Source organism: Curcuma longa, chromosome 3 (genome assembly GCF_044706935.1).
Source record: "Curcuma longa cultivar G26 ecotype Majalengka, Jawa Barat chromosome 3, ITB_CL_G26_1.1, whole genome shotgun sequence".
Taxonomy (NCBI): Eukaryota; Viridiplantae; Streptophyta; class Magnoliopsida; order Zingiberales; family Zingiberaceae; genus Curcuma; species Curcuma longa.
Genome location: NC_133863.1, coordinates 6,145,942 through 6,171,124, shown reverse-complemented (window position 1 = coordinate 6,171,124; position 25,183 = coordinate 6,145,942). Strand labels below are relative to the sequence as shown.

Genomic DNA, 25,183 nt, shown 5'->3' with positions numbered 1-25,183 from the left:
CTCTTGTAATAGGGATCTAGCAACCAAAGAAAGGTTGGTTCTGAAGACAGACCATCATCAGGTATCACTGTCCAAGCTAGCTTGTACTGCAATTCCTTGAATTGTGTTCTTCCAGTTGCCTAAATCAAACAAATACTACCTCCTTTTAAAGTCATTAGATATGCTTTTTAACTGCAGATGCAGTCAATGATGGAGAAAGAAGTACATCCTTGAAAGTTTCTTCAGGAGTTTCTGGGACATCTGGTCTAGCTCAAGCATTTTCAGTGAAAAAAAATGGCACACCTGTGCCCCAAACAACTATGATACCTGGTTGTGACAGTGTACCTTCTGAACCATGGATGCAGGTGGGTGGAATCTCCACTCCAGATATTTATTTCTCGTCTTTGCTTTTGTTTTTAAAATTGCTACTACACAAACTTTCCCCATTATCATGTTTATGCACATCTTTATCATTACAATGTTCAACATCTGGCTTATTTCTTAGCTCTCAAATTGAACGATTGGTTCTGTTCACCAGTGGTGCTTCAGTAGTGATTGACATCCAATTATGCTCATCACAAGGTTCAATTATATGTTCTCATAGAAATGAACACCCCTTTAAGGCATAAAATAAACCTGCCATTTCCTTTATCTGGCCAGCTAGTTGTGGTGCTCTTAAACTCTAAGCACTGTTATCACAGCATATATAGATTTATAAACCCTTAGCCCTTAGGTTCATGTGTGAATTTGCTATCTGCGATCTTTTTCCTGATAGCCTGCTTCTTAGCTAACTCTAGGAGTTCTTATTTCTTAAGGCTGAGCGGGCACCAAAACAGGAGAAAAGGAAACAGTCTAACAGAGAGTCTGCTAGAAGATCAAGGTTGAGAAAACAGGTATGTTTTTACTTGTTGTTGGCATTTCAGGCTGAAATCGAGGAACTTGCTAAGAAAGTTGATACCTTGGTTGCTGAAAACACAAATCTCAGGTCTGAAATAAGTCAACTAACCGCAGACTCGGATGCCTTGAGAACAGAGAACTCAACTTTATTGGTATTCTTATTTCCTGCTATTAGCTTGCTTATTGCCCACATTCATTTACCTTTAGCAGGTCAGAAACGTACGATTTGATCTAGTGTTAGTCGATGCCTGTCTTTTTGATGCAATACGACTTTGTTATGCGATAACCATTTTGGTTAAACCAACAAAATACATCGAAAACTCATAATCGTTTTATTTCATGAACAGGATACTGTGGTGGGGATGGTTCATCAGGATAAGGTGCTATAGTGCTCCTGTATAGTTTTTTGTCTTCCTATTGATTTGCCAATCTAATGAATGACGAGCTGCTGCAAATTTTATCGTTGAAATGGAAGGTACCAAGGAACAAGCTAAAGAATCAAGAATTATGCTTATATTCCTAGGAATTATACTCGTGGCTATGTCCTGAGTCAATCCTCGTTGCTCCTAAAGTCCATGCACCACTCGCCGCTCTTTGGTCCATCGAATGTGGACGGCATTTCGGTCAGGATGTCCACATCCACTGAACCTCGGTAGGAGCTGAGCATCCATCTCATTAAGCACAGACACCAACAAAGCAAACCTTTGGCGACTCCTCCGCTTCTTTCTCCTCCTCCTCCTCCGCGTCCTGAGAGAGACCACAAGAAATCTAAACCCTAACTCATCAGCAGCTGGAGCTTCGAGGACTTGAGTTGATCGCTTTCTCGGGCCTTGTCTTCGTTCTTGGAGGAGTCGACGAAATCTTCCTGTGCTCATGGGTATCTTCTTCATCTCTATGCATTTCGGAGTCTAGGAATCATTGGAGATTGTACTTTCTTTCCCTGCGTTGGTTTCTTCTGCTTTATTTTTGTTATCTCATCCGTGTTCATCAGTGGCTATCTAAAAGGGAAAGAAATCAAGTAGAAAGACGCTTAGACATGAATCTTCTAATCCTAGAAACTTTGTATATCAGTATTCGGTTGTGTTTGCTTCCGAGCAATGGATTTATCAAGTGTCTATTTTTGTTGGTTTGATTGATTGATTGATCTTTTTGGTGCCTAATTTTTTCTGTGACTACGCTTAGAAGTTCTGAAATCTAGTTTACAGTTCTGATATGTCAGATCTTAGCATATTACTATGGTCGTCCTCAGATAGTAGATGCTTTGCAAAATCTACCTCATTTATTTTGTTAGACATTAGTTCTGGTAGATCATTGAGGTATGGATTTATATGTATTCCTGACGTAGTAATTTATTTTTACCGGAGCTCTTTGTTTCTGATTATCTCTTAATTTGCTATCAGAATTATCTATTCCATCATCAGCTTTTGGTAGAATGCTACTTGTTTGGATTCTTCCAACAGATAAGAGCTAAGAGGGGATCAAATACATAAATGGAATCAAGGATGAGTTTGACAGTGTAGAAGGGAAGAGAGATTGGGACCTAAACTGGAGAATGGACCGCTGTGATACGTCTGGTTTTGTCAGTGGAGGTTCCGGATCTTCATTCTTGTATTTCTAACTCAGAATTCTTGTGCTAAATCTACTTCCTGGAGATTGGCTAAATAATTCTTGTTTAATCAAGTTTGGTTGGCCAAAGGGTAATCTCATGATAAGGTTCGTGGAAAAGAACATGCCGTCCATGGATTTTGCTTCCTGCAGCTCAATGCGATCAAGAGGTCAATTCATTACTCAAGTGAAGATTCCAGTTGATACGCTTCCAAATGTGTATGATTACACTCCCATCATGGAAGGGTCAAAAAGTGAGTCAAATGATTTTGTCGGATTTATGAGTCCAAACAATCTGTTGCTCGACATGAGTTTGTGCTCAACAGGTATTTCAAAAATCTCGTCAGCCAAGGAAACTGATGAAGAATCCTCTGCGATCCTTGGACTTGATTTTCAGCTTCATCTTGGCAGCAGCAATATCTCAAGTAATAGCAAGTCATCAGTTGCTAGTCCAAAAGTTTCTCATACTGGAAAGCTGCTTGACTTAGAAGTAAGTCCATCAACTGGATCTTCTGAATCTGCTCTATCTCATGCCAACCATTTAACCTCAGACCAACAATTGAAAAGCTTGAATTCTTCCATAGTAGCAAACCCGGTGCCGATCAGCAATGAAGAGAGATCAACAGGGACTTGCTGGATATTTGGGGTATGCCTCGAGCCTTGTCGATCCAACTTAGAAACAGCTAGCAGCAGCTTTGCTTTGCAGATGAAAATGTGTGCTGAAGGTGATTCTACTTCAGCTGTTGAAGATTTCCCATCAACCATTATGCAATCATTCATTTCCGGGGTTTCTAATTCTCAAAAACACAGCAACAGGATTAAGTGCTGTCAGTTCCAGGGATGCACAAAGGGCGCAAGAGGTGCTTCTGGCCTATGTATAGCTCATGGCGGGGGACGGAGGTGCCAGCGACTCGGCTGCCAAAAGGGAGCAGAGGGAAGGACAATATATTGCAAAGCTCACGGAGGTGGTCGTCGGTGCCAATTTCTGGGCTGCACAAAAGGTGCTGACGGTCGTACTGATTACTGCATTGCGCATGGCGGTGGTCGGCGCTGCAGCCATCCGACTTGCATTCGTGCGGCAAGGGGGAAATCTGGATTGTGCATCCGGCATGGCGGTGGCAAAAGGTGTCGGAGGGAGGACTGCACGAAGAGCGCAGAAGGTTCTTCAGGCCTCTGCATTTCCCATGGAGGTGGACGACGCTGCCACTTTAAGGATTGTACAAAAGGCGCTCAGGGTGGCACGCTGCTTTGTAAGGCTCATGGCGGCGGCAAGAGGTGCACATTTCCGGGATGCACAAAAGGCGCGGAGGGGAGCACTCTCCTCTGTAAGGGGCACGGTGGAGGGAAGCGTTGCGCATATCAGGAGGGTGGTGGAGATGTTTGCCCAAAGAGCGTGCATGGGGGAACTCCATTTTGTGTAGCCCACGGTGGCGGAAAGCGGTGTTCGGTCTCCGGCTGCCTTAGAAGTGCTAGAGGGCGGACTAGTTGCTGTGTCCGGCATGGTGGCGGAAAACGCTGCAAATTCGATGGATGCGATAAGAGCGCACAGGGAAGAACCGATTTCTGTAAAGCGCACGGCGGAGGTAGACGATGTTCATGGGGGCAACCGCTTTGTGAAAAGTACGCGAGGGGGGGAACAAGTCTGTGTGCTGTTCACGATGCTCTCGTGCAGGACCATCGTGTTCATGGTGGTGGCATGCTTCGGCCAAAGCCTAATCCAACACCCACTGAGCTCGACGAGATGACAGCGATGGTCACTGAACTAGGTCCTTCTGTGAAGCTGGAGAGCGAGGATGGTCTCGTAGGGTGCACTGGTTTTGATTCGAAGGAGGCAGTGCATTGCCTACTTTCTCAGTCTGGGTATTCTGCTTTCGAAGGTCGGGTTCGTGGAGCCAGTTTAATACCAACAGTCCCTGCAAATGCAGCCTATCTTTAGATGTAAAGATAAACTATTACTTGGAAAAAATGTATCTTTTACGGTTGTTGTTCCAGAGTTCTGATATTCTGCGCGACACCAGTCTGCGCGATCTCCGTGCGCGACACCACCGACCCCGCCGCTTCTGCCCACCCTCGTCGCGCCCTCCGACCACTGTTGGCCCCCGGACCGGGCCCGATCGACGCGCCACTCGCGGGCGCGTCGGCCATTGTCGGATTCCGGCCGGATTGTGACCGGAATCCGACGAATTCGGTCGGAAACCGCTGAATCCAGCGCGCGACCGATTCGGCCGAAATCATCGTCCGAACCCAGCGAAGGCGATCGATTCCGATCAAATCTCCGGTCACAATTTGGTCCGGAAATCGCGACTTGAGACCGGCCGAGCGGCCACTGGCAGGCGTGATTCCAGCCAAATTGCGTGGGATTCCGGCCACAATCCGGCCGGAATCCGACGCCGATCGACGCGTCGGCGAGTGGCGCGTCGATCGGGCCCGGTCCGGCGGCCGGTGGTGGCCGGACGGCGAGGGGCGGCGGTTGCGGCAGCGGCGGGGTCGGGAGGCGGAGCACTGTACATTCTCAGTTTTGGACGGTCAGATGCGGTACGTGATCGGTGATGAACGGTGGATTCGACGTCGCGCACGGGCGCGTAGAATATCATTTTCCCCGTGTTGTTCCATATATATATATTCATCCTCCTGTTTGTGTTTTTTAGCTGTGGGATAGGTTGATAGTGTTAACTAATTGCAGCTTGTTTCAAAGGTTACTTGATTTTGTGTAATATGAAAATTTATTATGTATTTTATAACTTTTGATAAATCTATCACATTCTTTTAAAGATAATAAACTCATCGATTAAAAAATGAAACTATAACAAGTCTGTAAATTTCTATTAGGCATTCATTTAAAGTAAGAACGTGTCTGTATGTTTAAATCATCCATTTTATCTTTATATCGCAGTCTACCACATTAGGACATTTTTGCTATATTATATCCCTAATTAAGAATTCGTTTTCTTCTAGTGCTGTGCAAAGTTCATCCTTTTCGAGCCCTCTTGAACGAAATTTGTCTGAACACAACATCAAAGGTCAACGATAAACAGTTCACTAATATTTAAATTTACGAATCAAGTAATAAAACTAAACTTAACTCTAAAAATTAAATGAAGAGAGGTTAAAATTTGCTTAATTGCAGGGAGATCACAATCAAAGTAAACAAAATGACACTGAAATAGTGACTGCCAGGTCGAAATAGATTACTGCTGTACTTCCAGGTGGAATAAATTTATTTCAAAATAAGACAGTTCTAACTTATAGATTAAATTATATTTTTTTTCTGAAACATTAGACAGTTAAAATGACTTTTACATAAGTCAGATAGATGCAATCTAAGAATCCATTCAAGTAACCAGTTTTAAAATGAGCACCGTTCGATCTTTAAACCGTGCTGGTAACATTAATAAAACCAAAAATTTCCAAAATGATGAACAATAACTGCTGCTCAGATTTTCGATATTTTTTATTAAATTAGGAGAATTGAAAACACTGATCAAAATTAAGCTGAGCCTGCTTTACAACAAGTGTCTGGACAAGAACCCAAACACACTCCTAATTGCAACTCATAACTTGGATACTATCAAGACTAACATAATCTGTGGCGAAAATAAAATTACAGCTCAAGTAAAACAAAAAGGAAAAAACTATGCCACGTAGCACTGCGTTAGTGAGATTTGAATCAAATAATAAAAAACAATTAACTTCTTCCATGTTGCATCTTCATTGACATTAACCTTCTCCTCTTGTGGACTGTATGTTTGGCGGCCAGTTGCAATTTTCTCTTGGCATAACGCATTGGATTGATAACAGCAAGCTGCTTTTGAATGTTTCTCTTCTTCTCCCTCTTATCCTTGAACTTCTGCCTCAACCCATTGTAGATATGCACAAAGTTTTCGACACCAATTTTATACCTCAAGGCATCACATACTACTCCTGCTAATTGTTTGCTTTTATCTGTAACAATAAATTAGGAGAAACAATTCAAAATGCATTGTAGAAGACAATCAATAAATAGTTCCTATCAATGCTGAAGACGTGGAATATTATGAGTTTAAAGACAATATTAAGCAAAAACCAATATTAAGAAGTATATATCGAGCTATACTTGATAGTTTTATCGTTCTCTAAATTTTACAAGTATTGTTAATGAAAAAATCCAAACACATGGTATGAGTTCAGGCACCTGTTCAATTTTTTTGGTTAGAAATTGGTACCAACTAATTAAAGCTGTTAGCAAACAACCAATTTGTACTTAAATAGTTTAGACAGGAACCTATAGACATACTGGTGTTTCATGTTTCCAATTTTGCATTGCAGTATTCAGACATAATGACAATCAATTAAAACGATCTAGACTCACCGCTGATGACCTTCCCAGAGAATCCTTCACAAACTTTATATAGTGGAATTAGAATGTAGTTAGCATATGCCTGCAAACCTTCTGAATCAATCTGTTTAAACATCATCGTGAAGGAATCAAAAATAACCTGCATCTGCGTAGACAATATTACAAACATGTAAGGATAATAGATAATTTCCTTTCTTTAAGCTTCAATCTGAGAACCCAACTAGGTTTGTTATAAAGAAAAAAGAAATAAATAAAGATTGTCAGATTTGGAGAGAGAGAGAGAGAGGGGGGGGGGGGGGGGGGGGGGGGGGGGGGGGGGGGGGGGGGGGGGGCGGGAGAGCAACAAACAAAAGCAGAGGATTCCGTCAGAGTTGGAGAGGGAGATAAACAAAAGCAGGAGTTTGGTTTGTGCCACACCATTAAGTATATGGAAATTTATAAAACATGGTTAGTGCATGGTCTGGGAGAGGGAAAGAGAGAGAGAGATATAAAGAAAAACAGAACCAAGATCTAAATTTCAAACAGCCATATGGATTACTGGAACTAAGAGAACTCGTTCAGCATATAGATGCCTTTCAGCATTTACCTGTGTATCCTTCATCTGCATCGAAATTTTGCCCATGCTCTTCAACAGAGGTATAACAAGCAATGACCTGAGATCTTGCTTGTCTTCGTAAACATGACTAATATTCTCCAATGAATCACTTCTAGCAGTAGTAGATAACAAGAAAGCATCCTTTGTGCCTCTTGAACCAAGAATTTCAAAAGCCTCAAGAAAGATGCTCTGCTCATGGGAATCAAGGGTAGACCAATATTTGTGAGGTACTGGTGTATTTGCAAGCCTGGAATGCAGAGCACATGTTGAGAATACAAGATTCTCCCTTATGAGATTGCTTGTTTTTTCATCAATCAGATCAGTCTTCAGCTGATTCAAACATAATGCAGCAATAGCAAAAAGTCTGCTTGGACATAAAGAAAATAAGATCCAGATTTCAGCTTCTGGTCATCACGTTTACTGGCTTCTTTGACTGCAGTGAAATAAGAGTTCACAAGGCTGCTGGAAATACATCGTACCCAAGTGTGTGGATGGAGCAATAATTTGCATATTATCATCCATGTCTCCTGCAAAGCAAAGAAAATGGTATTATTAATGTAGAAGCCATAGATTAAACTGAAATTTTAAGATGATTTGAGGCTGTTGAATAGTCTCTTTTTAAAATTTCCATGCAGAACCACTAGTATCCTTGTGAAAAGCACTTTGGCTTTTACTTGGAGGGAAGAATTCAAAATAGAGGGGAAAGAGGGGGAGAAGATGTTTGCTCGGGAAGATTGATGGAATTCCTTAACCTCTTCTTTCCACCAAGATTGACCTGCCCAAATTGGATGGATTGGAGGGAAAGAAAGAGGAAAGTTATAAGGGACCATTATACTTTTTATTCAGATTTGGAACCACCCTGCCAACCGCTGAACCAAACAACTCTTTAAAAAAGTGCTGGGTGTACTTATTGCTCCTTCCCTCTCAATCTGCCAGCACTGACTTACTAAAACACCCTTGTTCAGTTAAATTTCATATTATAAACATTTGGTTCCTCTGCAATTCTTACTTTTATCTCCCCATCCAGCTTCATAAGTCCTATACCTTTCTTCGTCAATTAATTGACTTCGAACCAAATAAATTTCACAAATAAGACCAAGCCAACCATTATCTATATCAAATGCTCTAACAAACAAAAACCTGCAAACCAAGCAGAAGGTTTACATTTATTTTTTCAAATAGAAACACACATACCTGAACATTCTCTTCAAAATATAACTCTGGGAAGTGTTGCAGCATGTTGTCCAGTAAAATAAGTGAATAATACGCTTCCTTCCACAAAGGAACTGCAGCTTCTTTTAAAATGTCATATTTACTGCTACCAGCAGCATGAGCAGAAGATTTGAGTCTATCTCTCATAACTTGCAATATATTACCAATCTTAAACCGGAAATCCTTTTTCATAACTTCAACCAACAAGCTAAGAATCTGATAATCATATATCACAACTATTAGCAACAAGACGATGAAAATTGAAAAATAAAAATAAAAAATAACAAAATGCAGAGCATAAATTTCACATATTTAAAAGAGTTCAACAAGGAGAATAACTATAACATAACTATAACATATTTTACTTATTTTTTAGAGCCTTATGCCTGTGCCTAGCAGTATTCATGTATAAGAAGGTTATCAAGATGCATACCTCAGCTGAAGCACTCCACAAATGTGATTTTTCACCCGTGTACCATGATATTGTGTAGCTCACGATGGGATGCATCACATGTTGGCTTATGCGATCCAACAGAACTTTCATGGCTCCACAAATCATGCCTCGCAGTTTGCTATCTTGTTCATTTGCTAGGGCCACCACCAAGTGCAGAAAAAATGACTGCGCCTGACTGTCCACGACACTTGCAGGAAACTTTTTCAATATATCATACAGAGTCTGTAGGACAACTTCTCTTCCAGACAAATGTTCATAGCTGCAAAGCAGTTAAGAATGAGAAATGAAATACAGAATGTTTGCAAGGGAAAGTTAACAGAAAGTGAAGCCTAAATACTTGCCTTAGATTTGCTAACAAGAAATCCATATGTTGTTGCAAACGCTTATCAGATAGAGGGTAATTAAGAAGAAATTGCAACAGAACTTCATTACTCCTCTTGCGAATTGGTTCTGAATGACTTGTCACCATCAACTCAGCAACTTGCACAACAATGTCATATATTTCATGGACAACAAGCTTTTGGTGAATGATTGACTTCAAAAGTGAAAGAGAAATAGGAGATGGTTTTGTTTGGATATCCATAAAAACTGGAAAGTGAATTAATAATTGCAGCTGACAATTTGAAAGAGAAATACTAGTACGTCTCAATAACACTGTGAGAACTTTCAAACAGGACTGCACCAGTGAACTTCCAACATTTCCAGATTTTTGGACAATTTCCAGTAGCAAACTTGTAATATTGTCAGCATGGGCTTCAATAGATGGTAATGGTTTCGTCACCAACAGAGCAAGACACCTAAAAGCAGCAGCCAGAACATCTTCATATTTGGAACACAAGCAATTGCTCAGTAGGCTTATAAAGGGGTCTAACATTGATAATAGCTGCTCATCTTTCTTGAGCAATTGCATCTTCATCAATGTCTTCACATGATTATGAAGTAACCCAAGCGCAAATACAACAATCAGATGAGTGTTATGTGAATCATGTTTGGAAGAATTTGAAATGCTCATTTTCTGTGACATTTTGCCAACAGATGTCTTTTGTATTCCTTTGTTGGATATCCAATTGCCTTGAGAACCTTCTGTACTGAAACTATCTTTAATAAGCCCATAAACAAAATGAAAAAGTTCTGATGATTCGACTGAAGAGTTGCGTTCGATGCCAAGAGCAATATGTTGTAGCATTGTCTGAAGCCTCACCTTCACCCTAGGAGTAATGTGTTTTTGAAGGTGTGCACTGATAGGTGAAAGCAACTTAATAGCATGAGTTCTGAAGGTAATTCTCTGAGCAATTAGTTCAAGAGTCTCATACGACTTTTTCTTCTTTGTCTCTTTCATTTTGGAGGCGATCTTGTCAACCTCCTTTTCCTCAGCAACATCTCCAAGAATGTCAGTCTCAGCTATAGTGAGCAATTTTTCCAGACAATAATCAAGTTCACCGGCAGCTATATTAACCAGAATCTTCGATAATATGAAGTTGACTGTGTAACCCAACACATGCAATTCATATCCTCTTTTCAATATTGCTTGCAAAACTTTGAGTACATACTGCAGGTATTCCAGTCCAAGCTCCTTCAAGCATGCTACCAGAGCTGACCTTGCTTCATCACGTATGCTTTCCATGCGATTCTTTAAAAAGCAGCATATGCGGTGTATTATGGTTGAAAGATGTGAGTCCTTTATTTCCACTGGGAGCAACTTTAGTACTTTGATAGCAGCAAGATTGAAATTCACATTGACGTTTAGTGTATCAGAAGTCAGTAATTTTTGAATCTGTGGAAATAGTACATTTTGCAAATATTTCAGTGCCTCAACATTTGATAAATTGGCTTTGGCTTCAGGAGCAGAAATTTCACTTTGATCATTTAAAGCTTTGGGAATTTCCTTGTTTGAAAATGGGAAATTATCAAGGATGGCGCATATCAGACGTATCAACACTTTTTGTTTATTTGGTTTCTGAGCTATCTCTCTAAAACTTTTCATTAGTAGGGACCGGTAGGAATCCCAGCTCTGCATATGACCTGCAATAGAGGCAACTGTATCTAAACATACATTTGCTAAATCCAATCCTTTCCCATCTTGATCGAGCAACATATTGAAAAATAGTGGAAGGAAGATTTTGGCGATAAGGTCCTGTGATATGAAAAGAAGTCAATAAATCTATTATACAAATTATAAACTATTTTCTCATTCAGTAATAATTTGTTTTTTCATTCCACAATAACTTCTTCAAACTTGTATCAGTGGTGCAGATTATAGAAAGCAGAAATTAATATATTTCAAACTCTACCTTCCATTTTAAAATGAAACGGAATTCTCATATAAACTAATTCTTGTTATTACCTCTGTTATGTTCCCTGAACCCAGTATATTTCTAAAACGTAATACCGCCCTTTTTCTTCGATGTATCTGCAGCAAAAGACAGCATGCAAATCAAAACCTGATAAGATATCAGACACACAGTCAAGCATCAAAAAGGTTACCTGTAAGTGGACAATATTGTTAAAAAAGTCTACTTCATCATCCTCACTGTAGAGAGATTTGAGTGGATTTAAGGATGGCAATCCATTTAGATGATATACCATACCCCGTAGTACAGAAAACCATTCCTGTAAATACATTTAAATGTGGTAAGACACCAAAGTTCACAGAAATCAGACAAATAAAAGTTTTGGACTGAACATAACATACTCTTAACACTGAAATATCTTTGTTTAAGGCACCACCAACATTGGAGAGAAAAGTTGTATTCACTATCTGCTTAATACTCTTTTTTGTCCATTTACTTTGACTATCTTCCTTCTTCAGAATGTGATCTTCTGGGATTTCCTGTGTTTCATTGTTCAACAACATCTTTGAGGAATTATCCTCACTGTTTTCCAACACTGATGCAGCAAAATGAATAAATGATAACAGTGCATTAGATGCACTCTGTCGAAAAATTAATTCAACATGTGACATATCATATACACAGTGTGAAATTATCAACATAACATGCTCTACTTTTAGCTCAGAAAACAATCCTGGCTTAATTTTTTCATAAGCACTGATTCTTCTGTCATAATCAAGCTCTCCAAGTAACGAGGAAGAAACAGCATTTAAGTCACACAAAAGCTTGGCCTGAAATTAAGACCAGGAAAACAAGCAATCATAAAGCCATATGTTATTTTGGTAGAGAAAGAAATTAAAACTCTATTAAAGAATCAATATTATTACCACACAGGCTATTGAAGAATCAATATCCTTAAGCCCATCAAGAATATCACAAATGCACAATCGAACCTCCAATCCAGAAGAAACTAGCAAAGGCTGAATTGCCTTAAGAATTTTCTCATATGATTCAGATCCTACAACGGACAGGGTACCTTTAAGAACCAATAAACCTGACAAAGCATCATCTGCAGCCAAGACAAAACCCAACAACATCTGTTAAGGTTCCATTGGAGACTAACATAAGTATAGTCCTTCACCGACTAAAATGAAAATCATATTATACAAGAGCAACTATTTCAAATAAAAGTTTGAATCATGCATTTTGATTTACTACAAGACAAACATAAAACCAAAAAAAAGTATATAAAACCCACCAAAATTTATGTTTTTCTTCTTGAAACATGGCAGCAGTATGTCCACAAATTGTCCAGCTACAACAGGATCAACAATATATCTAGCCAACAATTTTAATACTCTTGACTCTGCATTACCAGGCCAATTGATGGATTTCCTAATATTGATGACAACAAAGCACAAAAGTCAGAAACAAATCAAAAAAAGACTAACCAACAACATCAATAACAAAATTCACACAAAAGAGCCATGTTTCACAAAACAAAGATTGGAAAATATAAAGAGAATGTCATCAGTTAAATCTGTTCCACAGATTTAGCCTTCTATGAAGCAAGTGAGCACAGTACTAGGTAATTCAAATGAAAAAGCAATCACTTCCTTGTATCATCAAAAGTGTTTGCTTTTAATGATTTCCAGCTAAATCCAAACTTCTCAGGAAGGGAAGGTAGTACTCATAATAGGATGAGTTGCACTCCATATCAAGATCACTGCTGCTCCTACTCTAAGAAGCCAGTGTTTGGATAGGAACAACACCATATCTAGCTGGCTCACTGTTCAAGATCATTGATATTACTTTTCAAGGTCCTCATTGACCAAGTCAGTGTCCAACGCCTACCAAAGAGGAGACCAACATCACAAGACAGTTCATCTTGACATTATTCCACCTCTCAATGAACCATTGGAACCTAAAGTTTCTTCAAAATGCACCTCTTCTTTACGACTTAAAATTACCTTCAATAATGTGTCGAACCTTCCATTCGGTATAGACATTGTCAAGCATGACATCAAGATCATGACAAAGTACTAAGAAACTTCAATCAATGAATTTAATCCAAGTCTGCACTTACATATGTAACAGAGTATCAGTACCATACTTGTTGTGGCATTTTAATATTTTAAATTTATTCTTTTGGCTTATACCAAGTGGTAGAACTCATTAAATTCGCATATCTAAGTCAAGTACAAATCTGGCACTACATAGCACAACTAAAACTTGTTCACTGGTCCCTATATATAGCCCACACGAACCAAATAATATAGTTCCACCTCTCATTAATGAGTAGCATTCCCACACCCTTTTTTGGATTAAAGGCATTATTCTTTGCAGATGATCCATGAATGACATTAGTTCTACTAAGACCCATTTACAATTTGAAATAGCAGGAATCATGTTGCATGTGTAAACCATCAATAAAACATACAAATGAAAATGTGTGATCAGTATGACTAACTGAATACAACAAATAGATTGAAATAAATAAGAGCAGTCAAGAAAAAGAAAATAAAGGAAATATAGTTATCATGTCAAATATAAGATCCCCGAATTATATTAAGGTAACAACCAATACTAAAAACATAAATGAATTTTAGAAGTTTACCTGTAAGCTTCATTGCGAGACTGCAAGTGCCCATGAAGACTTTGAATGAGTACATCTATATGAGGCACCAGAAGATTTTTTACAGACTTATTTTCTAGATGATCCTCGCTGTTATCGAGATTCAACAAATTTTCAATAAACTCGAGAACAGGATATATGATTGCATCGGACGCAGTCCTTACAGATAGCACTGAAAATATTGTAGGAACAAGATTTGCCTCCCTCTCCAGTAATGAAAGTAGTTTGGTGCTTTTGCTCATTGAAATAAAGCAAGAAAGAAGTAGGTTTGGCCTTTCACCACTTGAACCCTCATGTTTGAAGCTGTCTAGCAGAGGCTTTGTGGAACGGAAAAAGATGTCCCAGAAATCTGACTCAAAGTCATGATTCACATACTTATTAAGCACAAAAGAAATAATTTTTAGGCATAAGGATCTCAAGTCCTTTAATTGCTTTGAAGTCATCTGCATCAAAACACTAATATGCATCAGGTTTTCATTCTCAATATGTTTGTGAAAAGTACTACTTTAGCATATAGCCACAAGCAAGAGAAATAGATACATGCATGATGAATAAATTTAAAGTGTATAAAAGCAAGCTTGTTAGCTTGAATTATAGAACAGATAAAAGAACAAACAAATCAAAGTTTAAATTCTCGACCCGTGCCAAAGTTTCGATCATAGACCGAATGATAAAATTTCAGTACTATATCATACCGTGTTGGATAGTTTTGATATTTGTTAAATATAAAATATATTAACTAAAAATAAAAAAATTTAATCTAAATATTTAAAAACAAAAAAAAAGTAAAACATATATATAATGGGATAATTTTATTAGGAATCCGCGGGTGGAATAAAATTTTTCACACGTATAGGACGAAACGGCTCAAGATTTCATTCCATGAGACAGATACCTAAGAATTTTTCAAAAGTTGAAAAAACACAAAGATAAAGAGTTGAATACAAAACATATCAGATATTTTCTCAAAACGAATATAAAAGGAACAGATATTCTCACTTCATTGAAAGACAGTGAATACCAAGAGTATCAAGCATAGAAGAGGCTACCTTTGAGTTACTCGAACTATCTCCACTTGCAAGATTTGGCATGCAACTCTCTAATATCCAGCCAACAATCTTGAGCAATGCATTGAGATATGGCTTGATGTGTGCTTCATCAAAAGTCCTTAGAATTTCATCTATGACATGTAGGAAACCATACTTCTGTTTCCATGAGAGATCAGCCACAAGAATTGAAGTTGAATATTTATTAAGGATGGAGGGGCTAGATCCATGTGTGATGTTTGTAGATGCCTCAGCAGTCTGAACATCAAGAACTTCATTTGCTCTTGGCCTGGGCAATAATGGCTTTAAAAGTAATATGAAAAAAAGCAGAAGCTCATCAACTTCAAGCTGGGCCAAGAAACATAGAATTGCTTTTCTAAGAGCTAAACCTGTATGCTGCAGAGAGGAGCTAAAGGGTCAGTCGAGTATCACTATCTATTGTGTTTCAACAGTATGAGTATGTGAAGATTATCAACCTTTCTTGAACCAAGAGTCTTTAGTGTCCAAATTTTTGGTGCTAACAATCTGATGAGTATAGGAATAAGATGACATCTATGTCCTTCCTGAATGCATTGTGACTCTTTTGAAACAGACCACGTAGCAAGTCCCTCGCGCAAGTTTTTTGATGCAATCAAATTCTTGAGATTCTTCTCATATGAGATCAGAAAGTCATCCTTCCAATTCAGTAAGCAATCAAGAACTTTTAATTGTATGTCTGCATCAACATCATCTAGAAGCCTAAACAACAGCATTAAGAAATGTGAACACAGACATGTTTCAACCTTGGTGAGTCTACAAACCAATTATAGTACTAATTTTATGTGTTGTTCACAAAATGAGTTACAACTTAGAACTAACCTTTTCATCAGAACTTCCTTGAGTACTGCACTTTGATACAAAGATTTAGCATTACACATTCGTACCAGTAAGTTCAACCACTCTTTTAGAATCACCTTCCAGTCCTTTCTCTGGCAAGCATGACCAGCATATGACTCAAAACTATAACAGACAGATAAGATACAAATTGCAATCAAGTATTAGCCATCCATAAATAAATAAATGTAGCACACATTTGTCTATAAAATGATACCTGAAATTATCATCTGTGCCATAACCCAGAAATTTCAAGAACAAAGGTATAAGTTGTCGCGACCTAGATTCAGCAATGTCTGAAATCTTTTGAAGCGAATGAAGTAATAGAGTTATTATGGTCACGCTAGGCGTGCAATCAGAAGCAGTAGCCAGAAATAACTTAAAGCATTTAATCAAAGAAAAATCAACAGCAGCAGGAGCAATGACAACATTGTCATGGTCATAATTATCATCATCAAGTTCCTGAGTCACAGCTGCAAATGAACAACAATAGAAAAATATGTCAAAGGCCTACGATTAAATCAATAGTTACAATTAGATTTTCAAAGATGTTTTTCATGCAACTATAGAATTTAAAATAATATATCACATATTAAGAGAAGATGTGCTAAATTAAGGGGCTTCCAGATTCACTGTGCAAATAAGAATGATACTAGCCTAACATCAACACAAATATTAGAACACTTGTATATTCAATAATATTTCTGCAGTTAAGAGGTCAAACCTTCCGGCTGAAAATTTTCAGAAATAATCTTGGATTGAGATATGTCAAGATAATGCACAAAATCAAACCATACAAGTTCCTTGTATTGGTTTATCAAAGTAGCGAGGCACTCTAGTGCAGCTTCCCATATTTGGCTAAAGCGATTATGTAGAATTCCAATAATCCCATTGAATAAAAGAGGAATATAAGAATCTCCAATCCGTCCAGAAGAAAGACTAATTTGCAAGTTTTGCAGAAGTACAGTAACATTACGGCTTGTAAAAATTGATAACGGAGTCGCCTCAACTGAAAGGAGAAGTTTGATAACCTGTTTTTGAATCAAAATGTTAAAAACATAAAAACTACTGAAATTTTTAAACAAAAAAATAGAGCATACATCAGTGAGTTGAGAAATTTCATTGTTAGCTCCAGATTGATCCGTTTTTAACTTCTTACAAGGACGTATGTCATTTGAAGGAAGAGCGTCGACACATGGTCTATAGTGAGACAATATTCTCAAAGTGGACAAGCGAATGGCCTTATTTGGATGACTCAAATTGACTGCTAATGAGATAACTGTGTCCATAGCATCTTGCTCATCAACTTTTTGAAATGCTTTCAGACTGGAATCCTCCTCAAATTCAGTCCTACAATTTGACATTGTTAAGTTTTGAAATATAGCCTGTAACAATCAGAAATATATAGATTCAAAACAAGCATACCCAGATATAGAATCCAAATATTCTGCTACAGATGACAATACTTGAAGAGAAGATTTGTGTTTCTTTGCAAGATTCCAAAATGTTTTTACTTCTGAAGTGGCAAGTTTGTTGACCAGCAGCAGTTTATGATACGAACTCAACACACCACCAAGAATGCCCTGCCAAGTGGATTTCAGCATATTTTCTATTTTATCTGCAATAACAGAATTAGGATATATAACTATAAACACACTTAAACATATGATGAAACATTACATGGAGATAAATGATACCTACCACTCTCAGTTTCCAGAAACTGATCGATAGAGTCAATCAGTTCTTTAAAAAGTCCAAATTTCTCATGCAAATTTGGAAAATAAGGGAAACAACAGATAACTCCCCATAAGATGGCCACTTCAGATTCAGATATTTGCTTATATAATTGATTATTGCTCCCTGCAGTACCAAATAATTTGATCCAGTACACGATCTTCTCTCTTAAGAAATTGCATAACATAAGAACTTTGTCTTCAGAAACTTCAACAATATAACAGCTCTCATATTTGCTCTGTTTTGCAAAGAATGTTAACATTAAGGATAAGGTTTCTTCAGGAGAATCTTCAATTAAATCATCCATGGCACTGAAAGCAGAGGAATAAAACATTTCATATACTTCTCAGTATAATGGAGATTGACAATCTTAAGAAAATATAAAGTGGCTACCTTAATATATGACTTCTGAATTCGTGCACAATTTGAGGTTCCTTCAGGATAAGTCCATCTAAAAAAGGGCATAGGCTGAAAAAATAAACAAAAGAGATAAATATACATATGATATTCAACACTTCAGTGTCCCAAACAGCAATGACATCCTGTGGAAAATGGCCATTACCTAGAGCTGTTCAACTTAAATGCAGGAACATATAGTGGCAAGATGCTGGATATATCAACAGAAATAGATGGAATATCAAGAAGGCAGAGCATCAATTTCAGAACTTTCTTAAGAACCTTATCTGTCACAGATTCCACCTTTACACCAATAGAGGGTACAACAAATGATTGTACAAGTGAATCTACAAAATTAAGCAACTTTGGTCCATCTGAAAAAGAAAAGAATTACATTATTTACAAGCCAATACACAAAAGAAACAATTAGAGAAAAACAATATGCCAATGTAGACAGTGATTAATGAAAAGCAACTAGTATAAGGCAGCATCTCTCACCAATAATTTTGTTCCCATCAATATTGCAAATAAGAAAAACAAGAACAGACAGTAGGTGATTTAGCTGATCCAAGTAACGATTGGTGATGCACTTAGATGTCTCTTCAAACAAGCAGTGGTATATAACTTCCAATTCTTTGGGGTCAATTGCAGTGCATAAATGGCGAAGAATGCCTGACGTAACTTCTAAAAGAGCCTTAGAACCTGCAAGAAAGAATATCTGTTTATTTAGGTAATGTACAATCCATGCAACAAACATGCTATTACGATGATAAAGACAACCGCAGTAAAATTATATGACTTCATTTTATAGCTTCCATTAAATTAAACAAATTGTCCGAATAGCTGCAATATAAAGAGAATAATTGTATTTGTATATACTAAATAAATTCATCAGTAACTAGAAGTTGTGCTTTATAATGTGAGAAAATGTAGGGTATGAACACTTACCACCCTTCAGTCATTAAGAATTCAAGAAGAAGAAGAGGTATTTTAGCACAGACAATCACTGACATACCATGTATCTTTGATAATCGGAATCTTCATTTACCCCCTTTGTACTTGTGTCTCACACCAACATTACAATACTGAAATTACATTGCCTGTGTAAATTTAACAATTTGGCAACTTGGTTATATCTACACATTGAACATGCATACCCTAGTTCGTGTAATATATCATATGTTGTGGACACAAGTTCTTATTAGCATCAAGGGAGAAGGAATTCATCTAAACCTCCATATGAGTTGATGGGTAATGGATTTCACTAAAGGATAGGTCTGCATGGGGAGAGGTTGATTCTAATTGATTAATGAGAGACAAGGTGCAATAGATTAGAGCTTGCCTTAATTCAACTTAAACAGACATACATCATCATCTGGCTGCTTCTTGCTCCTCTTCTGCTTCTCACTCCTCTTTCTACATCCACCAAAGGAGCAGATTGGCATGATCAACCTGTGTCGAACTATATTGTCACGACACAGGTTCGCAACAATGTCATTCCGATCAAGGTTGTCAATATCAAGATTCTACATAGAATCATGAGCAGTTCATAGGTTGTTGGTGGTTGTTACGACACAGGTTTACAATTGTGGGTAAAAAATATATATTGTCACAAAACAGGTTTACGATTGTTGGCAGCTTAAGATTCTACATAGAACTATATTATGTCACAACACAGGTTCACGATTGTGGGTAGAAAATATAATCACTGAAGTTGGTGGTTGTTATAATATTTAGTTTGTCATAATTAGCTCCTCATTACAAAATAAAAAGGACAAAAGGAATTGGATAAAAAAGAGAAAATACGTGCAGAAATATATAAGCACGAGAAACAAAAACTAATTAGATACATCAAAAAAACTTGCCTTTGGAATATTTTTCAACCATAGTAAAAGTTGATGTGTCAATCAAAATCTGCCAGACAGTTTCAGCTCTTGAATGAAGTAGCAGCGAAACCCCTCTCATTGCATACCATAGCAAAGCAGAAACTCCATTTATGGATGAGGAGCTTTTACTTTCAGCAGCCTCTGAGCTTTTGGTTTTAGCAGCCTCTCTGATAGCCTTCCTAACACCTGTAGTGCACCAGGAATCAATATGATTGGTTTCACTTTGGCAAAGATGATGGTAAAATCAAAGTCCTACACGTCCTCAATTAGGAGCCCATAATTTAAAGTTAAATACAAACATGGGAAAAGCTGCAATTTGACATATAATTTTTCCAGAATGACAAAATAACCTAGGCACCAAAGAAATCTAGAAATTTCAAGAAAGTGAAAAAAATGAGGGACCATTACATATTTAATAATGAAAATTACATTAAAAGACAAACATATTCTATTTCTAAATCCAAATAACAATTTGACATAAAGGGAGATAACTAGTGATTATCCGAGTAAATCTCACAACAGCTTCAGGAAAGACCTGGTTTAATTCCTATATTTGATAACTACCATAAACCAGAAGAGTAGTGTAAAAGAATCATTTATCCCAGAACAGGTATGCCGCAAAAAAATACCATACTAGTTATTGGTGCCATTTTTGTTCTAGGAATGCAGAAAAAAGATGATGCTGAATCTCCCGCTGTTAAAACTATACAACAATAAGGCATGCTATTGCCAATTACTTGGGCCAGCCAAATGTAGCTTTGTCATTTATACAAACCAGGATGAATCAGAAGAAAAAATGTGAATATCCCAAGAATGGTTACGATAACAGGTGAATCAGGATGGGTGACAAGTACTTCACTAGCTAAATTAAAGGCAAGAACTAGTGAAAACTTATTGCAGCTCAGTCACGCATTCTAGCATCCTTGTTTTATTACTCATCCCATAGAGCATGAAGCTTTGCTATTGTTTCAACTTCCAACTAGTCTGAGATATTCTTGCTAACAGAGACATAATAGAATAAGGCCAGCCTCCCTTGTTGTCCCCTCCTAGGGTAGATGGGAAGGGAGAAGTGAAAACTTTGGATTCTAAGACTCCAGGAGGAGGAAGGAAAAATTAGGATTCTAGAAGTTTGTAAGCATGGGGAAAAATAAACAGAAAGTGGTGTGAAATTGGAGCATTTTGAGGATAATTGCCTAATAGGTAACAGGAAAGGACACCTCACATTCAATGTTAGGTAGCCAACAAATACAAGTCTTCATGAAAACATCCAACAGCTAGGACAAAAATAATCATTCATCATCCTAACAAACAGAGTATAAATAAATAAAAAATCATACCTTTTTGAAGTTGACTTTTGCATGAATTCCTCAACAAAAATGAAACTGACTCAGCCATGAATTCTTGGACATAATCCTTTGGAAAATATCTTAGGTCCGCTGTAATTCTTCATAAATACACCAATAAAATCATTTATACAGATAGGGAATATGATAGGGGGAGGATAACTTAATATGTGCGTAAACAAGCATGGATAAATTTTGTCACGTCGATACACAAATGATAAATAATGGAGAAATCAATGGTGATTTAGAAGTCATGTCATATCAAAAATATATTCCATTGGACAACAATGTTTATGTTAAAAGCATTTGATAGAGCTTCCTATTACTGATTTCATTTCAAATCTTAATCGAATATAATAAACAATAATTTGTACATCCTCGCCAATATGTAAGATATGAACCTATGTACTTCTATTATGAATCAGCATCAACATGTTTGAATACTGTTATCATGCTATCAGATGAGGTCATTAAATTATCTTATATCTTTTGGACACGAGATATATATAAGTTCAAGTTGAATTATTTTTATATTTTTTATATTTTTTGATATAGCAGGATTCAAGATTCAAAAACCCCATAAAAATGATTCACAATATAACCCATGATACAACAACCTAGGGTCAAAATATATTGGAATGCAGCAAATAGAAAAACCACAGATAAATCGAACATCAAGACACATGCAAGTACCAAACAAAAATAATATTAATCACGTTCCTATTAGACTGGAAGAGTCATACATTTACCACAAAAAAAAATAGTGGTATCTTCCGATCATTTAAATTGTAAAATTGTCAATGTTGGTTCCGTGCCCAGATGAAAAAGGTCAAGAGTTGTGTTAGGGGTTGACAGTCAACTTTAAACATGTCTAAATCTTGTATGGATCTTATCGAAACACAAAAAATTGGGACAAATGTGGCTTGATGATGATCACTTTCCAATTGCCTATAACAGAATAACAAAGCATAAATACTTACTTGAGGACATAAACAAGATCCCGTACAAGATACTTCTGCAAATACATCATGATATATGACCAAGAAGTGAATATCTGAAAGCAGAACACATTCAAGCTCAGATATGGATTCCAGCAGGTACTAACACACAAGACAAAAATGCATAAACGATATTAACCTGTTCTATGATCTCTGGATCACGGTCGCCACCATTTTTTAGTAGAATCACTAAAGAATCTACAAGCTTTGGAAGAAAACTGTAAAATGTAGATTTATATAAGTGACCGGTAACATGAATAAGAACAAACAGCAGTGAACTGGAAGAACAAAAACAAACAGGATTCCACTTTTTCTAATAGCGCCTATTTAAGTTTTTAACTTCTGCTGCAAAATATGAGACCGAGTTGCAGGAGCAGTGCAGCTTTCTAGATAAAGTCAAACTGTAAGACGAAAAATTATATGGGGACTTACGATACAAATTCATCCAGCAAATCTCTAGATAGAGCTGCTATTAACCTGCATGACCAAAGAATTATGAGAAAAAAACCGTCCAATTAAAAGAACATACAACAAATAAAAAAAATAATGAATCTCTGATGACAGCTGGGAGCACTAAAAATTATAAGGAACCAACACATATCCAAGCACCAAGCGAGACTTTAAAGCGACTATTTAACAAAATCTATCATAAAACAGCAAACATATGAAGCAACACAATTTACTAGAGAATCGAGGCATTGGTTCACATTCTCCACAGAAATAAAGTGTGTTCCAAATCATGTCACTGCTCACTCCAAATCATTGAAGGAAAGATCTTTCTTAAGTATTGAATGTTTCACGATCTAGCATAATGTGCAACTACTTTCTCAGACTGCTCATTGGGCATAGAAACAAATATTGTTCAGACAATAATTGATATAATTAGCTCTGCAGGTTCATGTTTCCTTGGCAAACTCATGCCCTTGATGTGATATGAAAGTGACAGTTAAATAATCAATGGTTGGAAAAGAGAAGATAAAAGTGCATTTTAAAAAATCATTCCATCCCATTTGGCATGGATTTACTGGTCCGCACGCCCAACAGCAAACAAATTACACTATAAATCCTATGCATGCCAACTTGCAGGTAATCACTAATGTCAAAAGAAAATTTTTCCCATAATATCTTATGGAACCTAGATCCACCATTACAAATAGAAGTACGCTAATATATCAAAACCAAACACAAATGTCTGCATAAAAATCAATTAGCATATGTTAAGCATACGATTGTTGTTCAAATTTATCTGCGTGGTAAAGCAAAGTAACATCGAATGTTTCATATCTAAAATCTCATATATATCTTTAAGTGATTCCAGCAAATGAAAAGGTGCTCCGAAGTCCACATACCTTAAAATTGGCTCAAGAGACAATCTAGCTTCAATCTTCACTTTATCAAGAAGCTCCGTCATAATAGTTTCCTTGTGCAGTATAACTTGCGATAGCGTCTGAACAAATGGCATCATGTTCTCGTAAAGGGAGATAAAGTCCTCCGCTGTATTCAATTCCTGTATATCGTAACACAAGAAAAATAAACAAAAGATGCAATTTTAACATTAAGGATTCAGTTTATAACTATTTTCTATAAAATTGACAAAACGCATCGTACCTTCCAGTAAATAAGGCTCTCTCGTAAAAATGATGAGCCATCGGATGGTTGAGCTTTAACGGGGTCAAGACTATGAAAAACATTGATCTCTATCTCTTCCACCCGTTGGGAGAAACTTTTGAACTGCAATAAATATGAAATCTCGAGTTACAAAACGTACTCAGTAATTGATAATATAAATTACAGATTATTTTTTAAAAGCTTGCCGTAAAGCGCCGCCGGCCGGCGGACGTATTGAGAGACTTGACGGGCTGTGACTGAGAGGTAGTCATCGGAAACGAAATCTAAGCTTGTATATGGAGAAGGAGATGAGGAGTATAGAAGAAGGAAAAACCGGAAAAAAAGCCTCGTCGCGAAAGAGTCGGACAAGTGAGATGAAGAGCGGCGGGGAAGGAGGTGCGGCGGAAAAGAAGATGCGGAGAAGGAGATGAAGAATATAGAAGAAGGAAAAACCGGGAAAAAAGCCTCGTCGCGAAAGAGTCGGACAAGTGAGAAGAAGAGCGGCGGGGAAGGAGGTGCGGCGGAAAAGAAGAATCGGATTAGGTAGAGGGAGAGGACAGAGGAGAGACGAGCGAGGTTTAGGGTAGAAGGAGAAGAGACGGGTTCTTTCTAAATAAATTAATTCAAAATCTTTAAAATTAAAATATTCATCGACAAAATATTATTATAAAAAAATAATAACTGATTTTTTTCCTTTTTTTATTAATTTATAATTCATCTTGAATCAGTCTATTGTAATAAATTTAATATCTTAATATCTCTTTTTGTTAATATCTCAATTCATGTCTCATGACATATAACGTAAAAAACTTAATTTAAAATATTAGTTAAATATTTAAATTCATATATGAGTTTTAATTAAGATTCATAGATAATTTTAAAAATGAATAGAAATTTGCTTAAATCGAATCAATCGAATTTCAATTCCATACAATTAATTAAAATTTAAAAAAATTTATTCGATTAAATTAAATAAATTTAATTAATTAAAATTTAAAAAATAATTTATAAAATTTTAATTAATTGATAAAATCTTTCATATATTTAAAAATTTCAATTATTTTGATTATTTCGATCGAAAATCAAATTAATCGATATTTTAATTATTCAATTTGTTCGATTTTTATTTAAAATTTTGATCGATTCGGTTAGTTCAAAAAAATTCAATTCAGTTTAATTTCAATTAATTTAGTTCAATTCAATTTTAATTGAATATTCACCTCTAGATAATCCTATAGTATCTAAATTCAATAATT

The 25,183-nt window shown here is 36.9% G+C and overlaps 2 protein-coding genes across 2 annotated transcripts; one reads left to right on the top strand and one right to left on the bottom strand.

Moving 5' to 3' along the window:
* The first annotated feature begins 2,303 nt into the window (after nt 1–2,303).
* Nucleotides 2,304–4,455, top strand: LOC141824373 (uncharacterized). The gene has a single exon (XM_074711647.1). It carries the CDS (start codon nt 2,582–2,584, stop codon nt 4,415–4,417), a length of 1,836 nt encoding a protein of 611 aa, XP_074567748.1. The 5' UTR covers nt 2,304–2,581; the 3' UTR covers nt 4,418–4,455.
* Nucleotides 4,456–5,919: 1,464 nt separating this feature from the next.
* LOC141824189 (uncharacterized) lies at nt 5,920–24,234 on the bottom strand. The gene is given in 32 exon segments (XM_074711433.1): nt 5,920–6,423; nt 6,830–6,962; nt 7,404–7,786; nt 7,789–7,939; nt 8,607–8,840; nt 9,058–9,337; nt 9,420–11,212; nt 11,423–11,488; nt 11,563–11,688; nt 11,771–12,199; nt 12,296–12,477; nt 12,667–12,803; nt 14,026–14,486; nt 15,093–15,485; nt 15,566–15,827; nt 15,948–16,088; nt 16,180–16,435; nt 16,687–16,993; nt 17,063–17,312; nt 17,388–17,580; nt 17,664–18,007; nt 18,090–18,164; nt 18,259–18,466; nt 18,591–18,794; nt 19,958–20,164; nt 21,316–21,422; nt 22,302–22,375; nt 22,459–22,537; nt 22,752–22,796; nt 23,669–23,826; nt 23,928–24,050; nt 24,134–24,234. Coding segments are annotated over 32 exon segments (8,124 nt in total). The 5' UTR covers nt 24,200–24,234; the 3' UTR covers nt 5,920–6,166.
* Nucleotides 24,235–25,183: the final 949 nt, after the last annotated feature.

What these genes read in the sequence shown, in the direction of transcription:
- LOC141824373 (XM_074711647.1), top strand. Translation starts at nt 2,582, where the DNA reads ATGATAAGGTTCGTGGAAAAGAACATGCCGTCCATGGATTTTGCTTCC.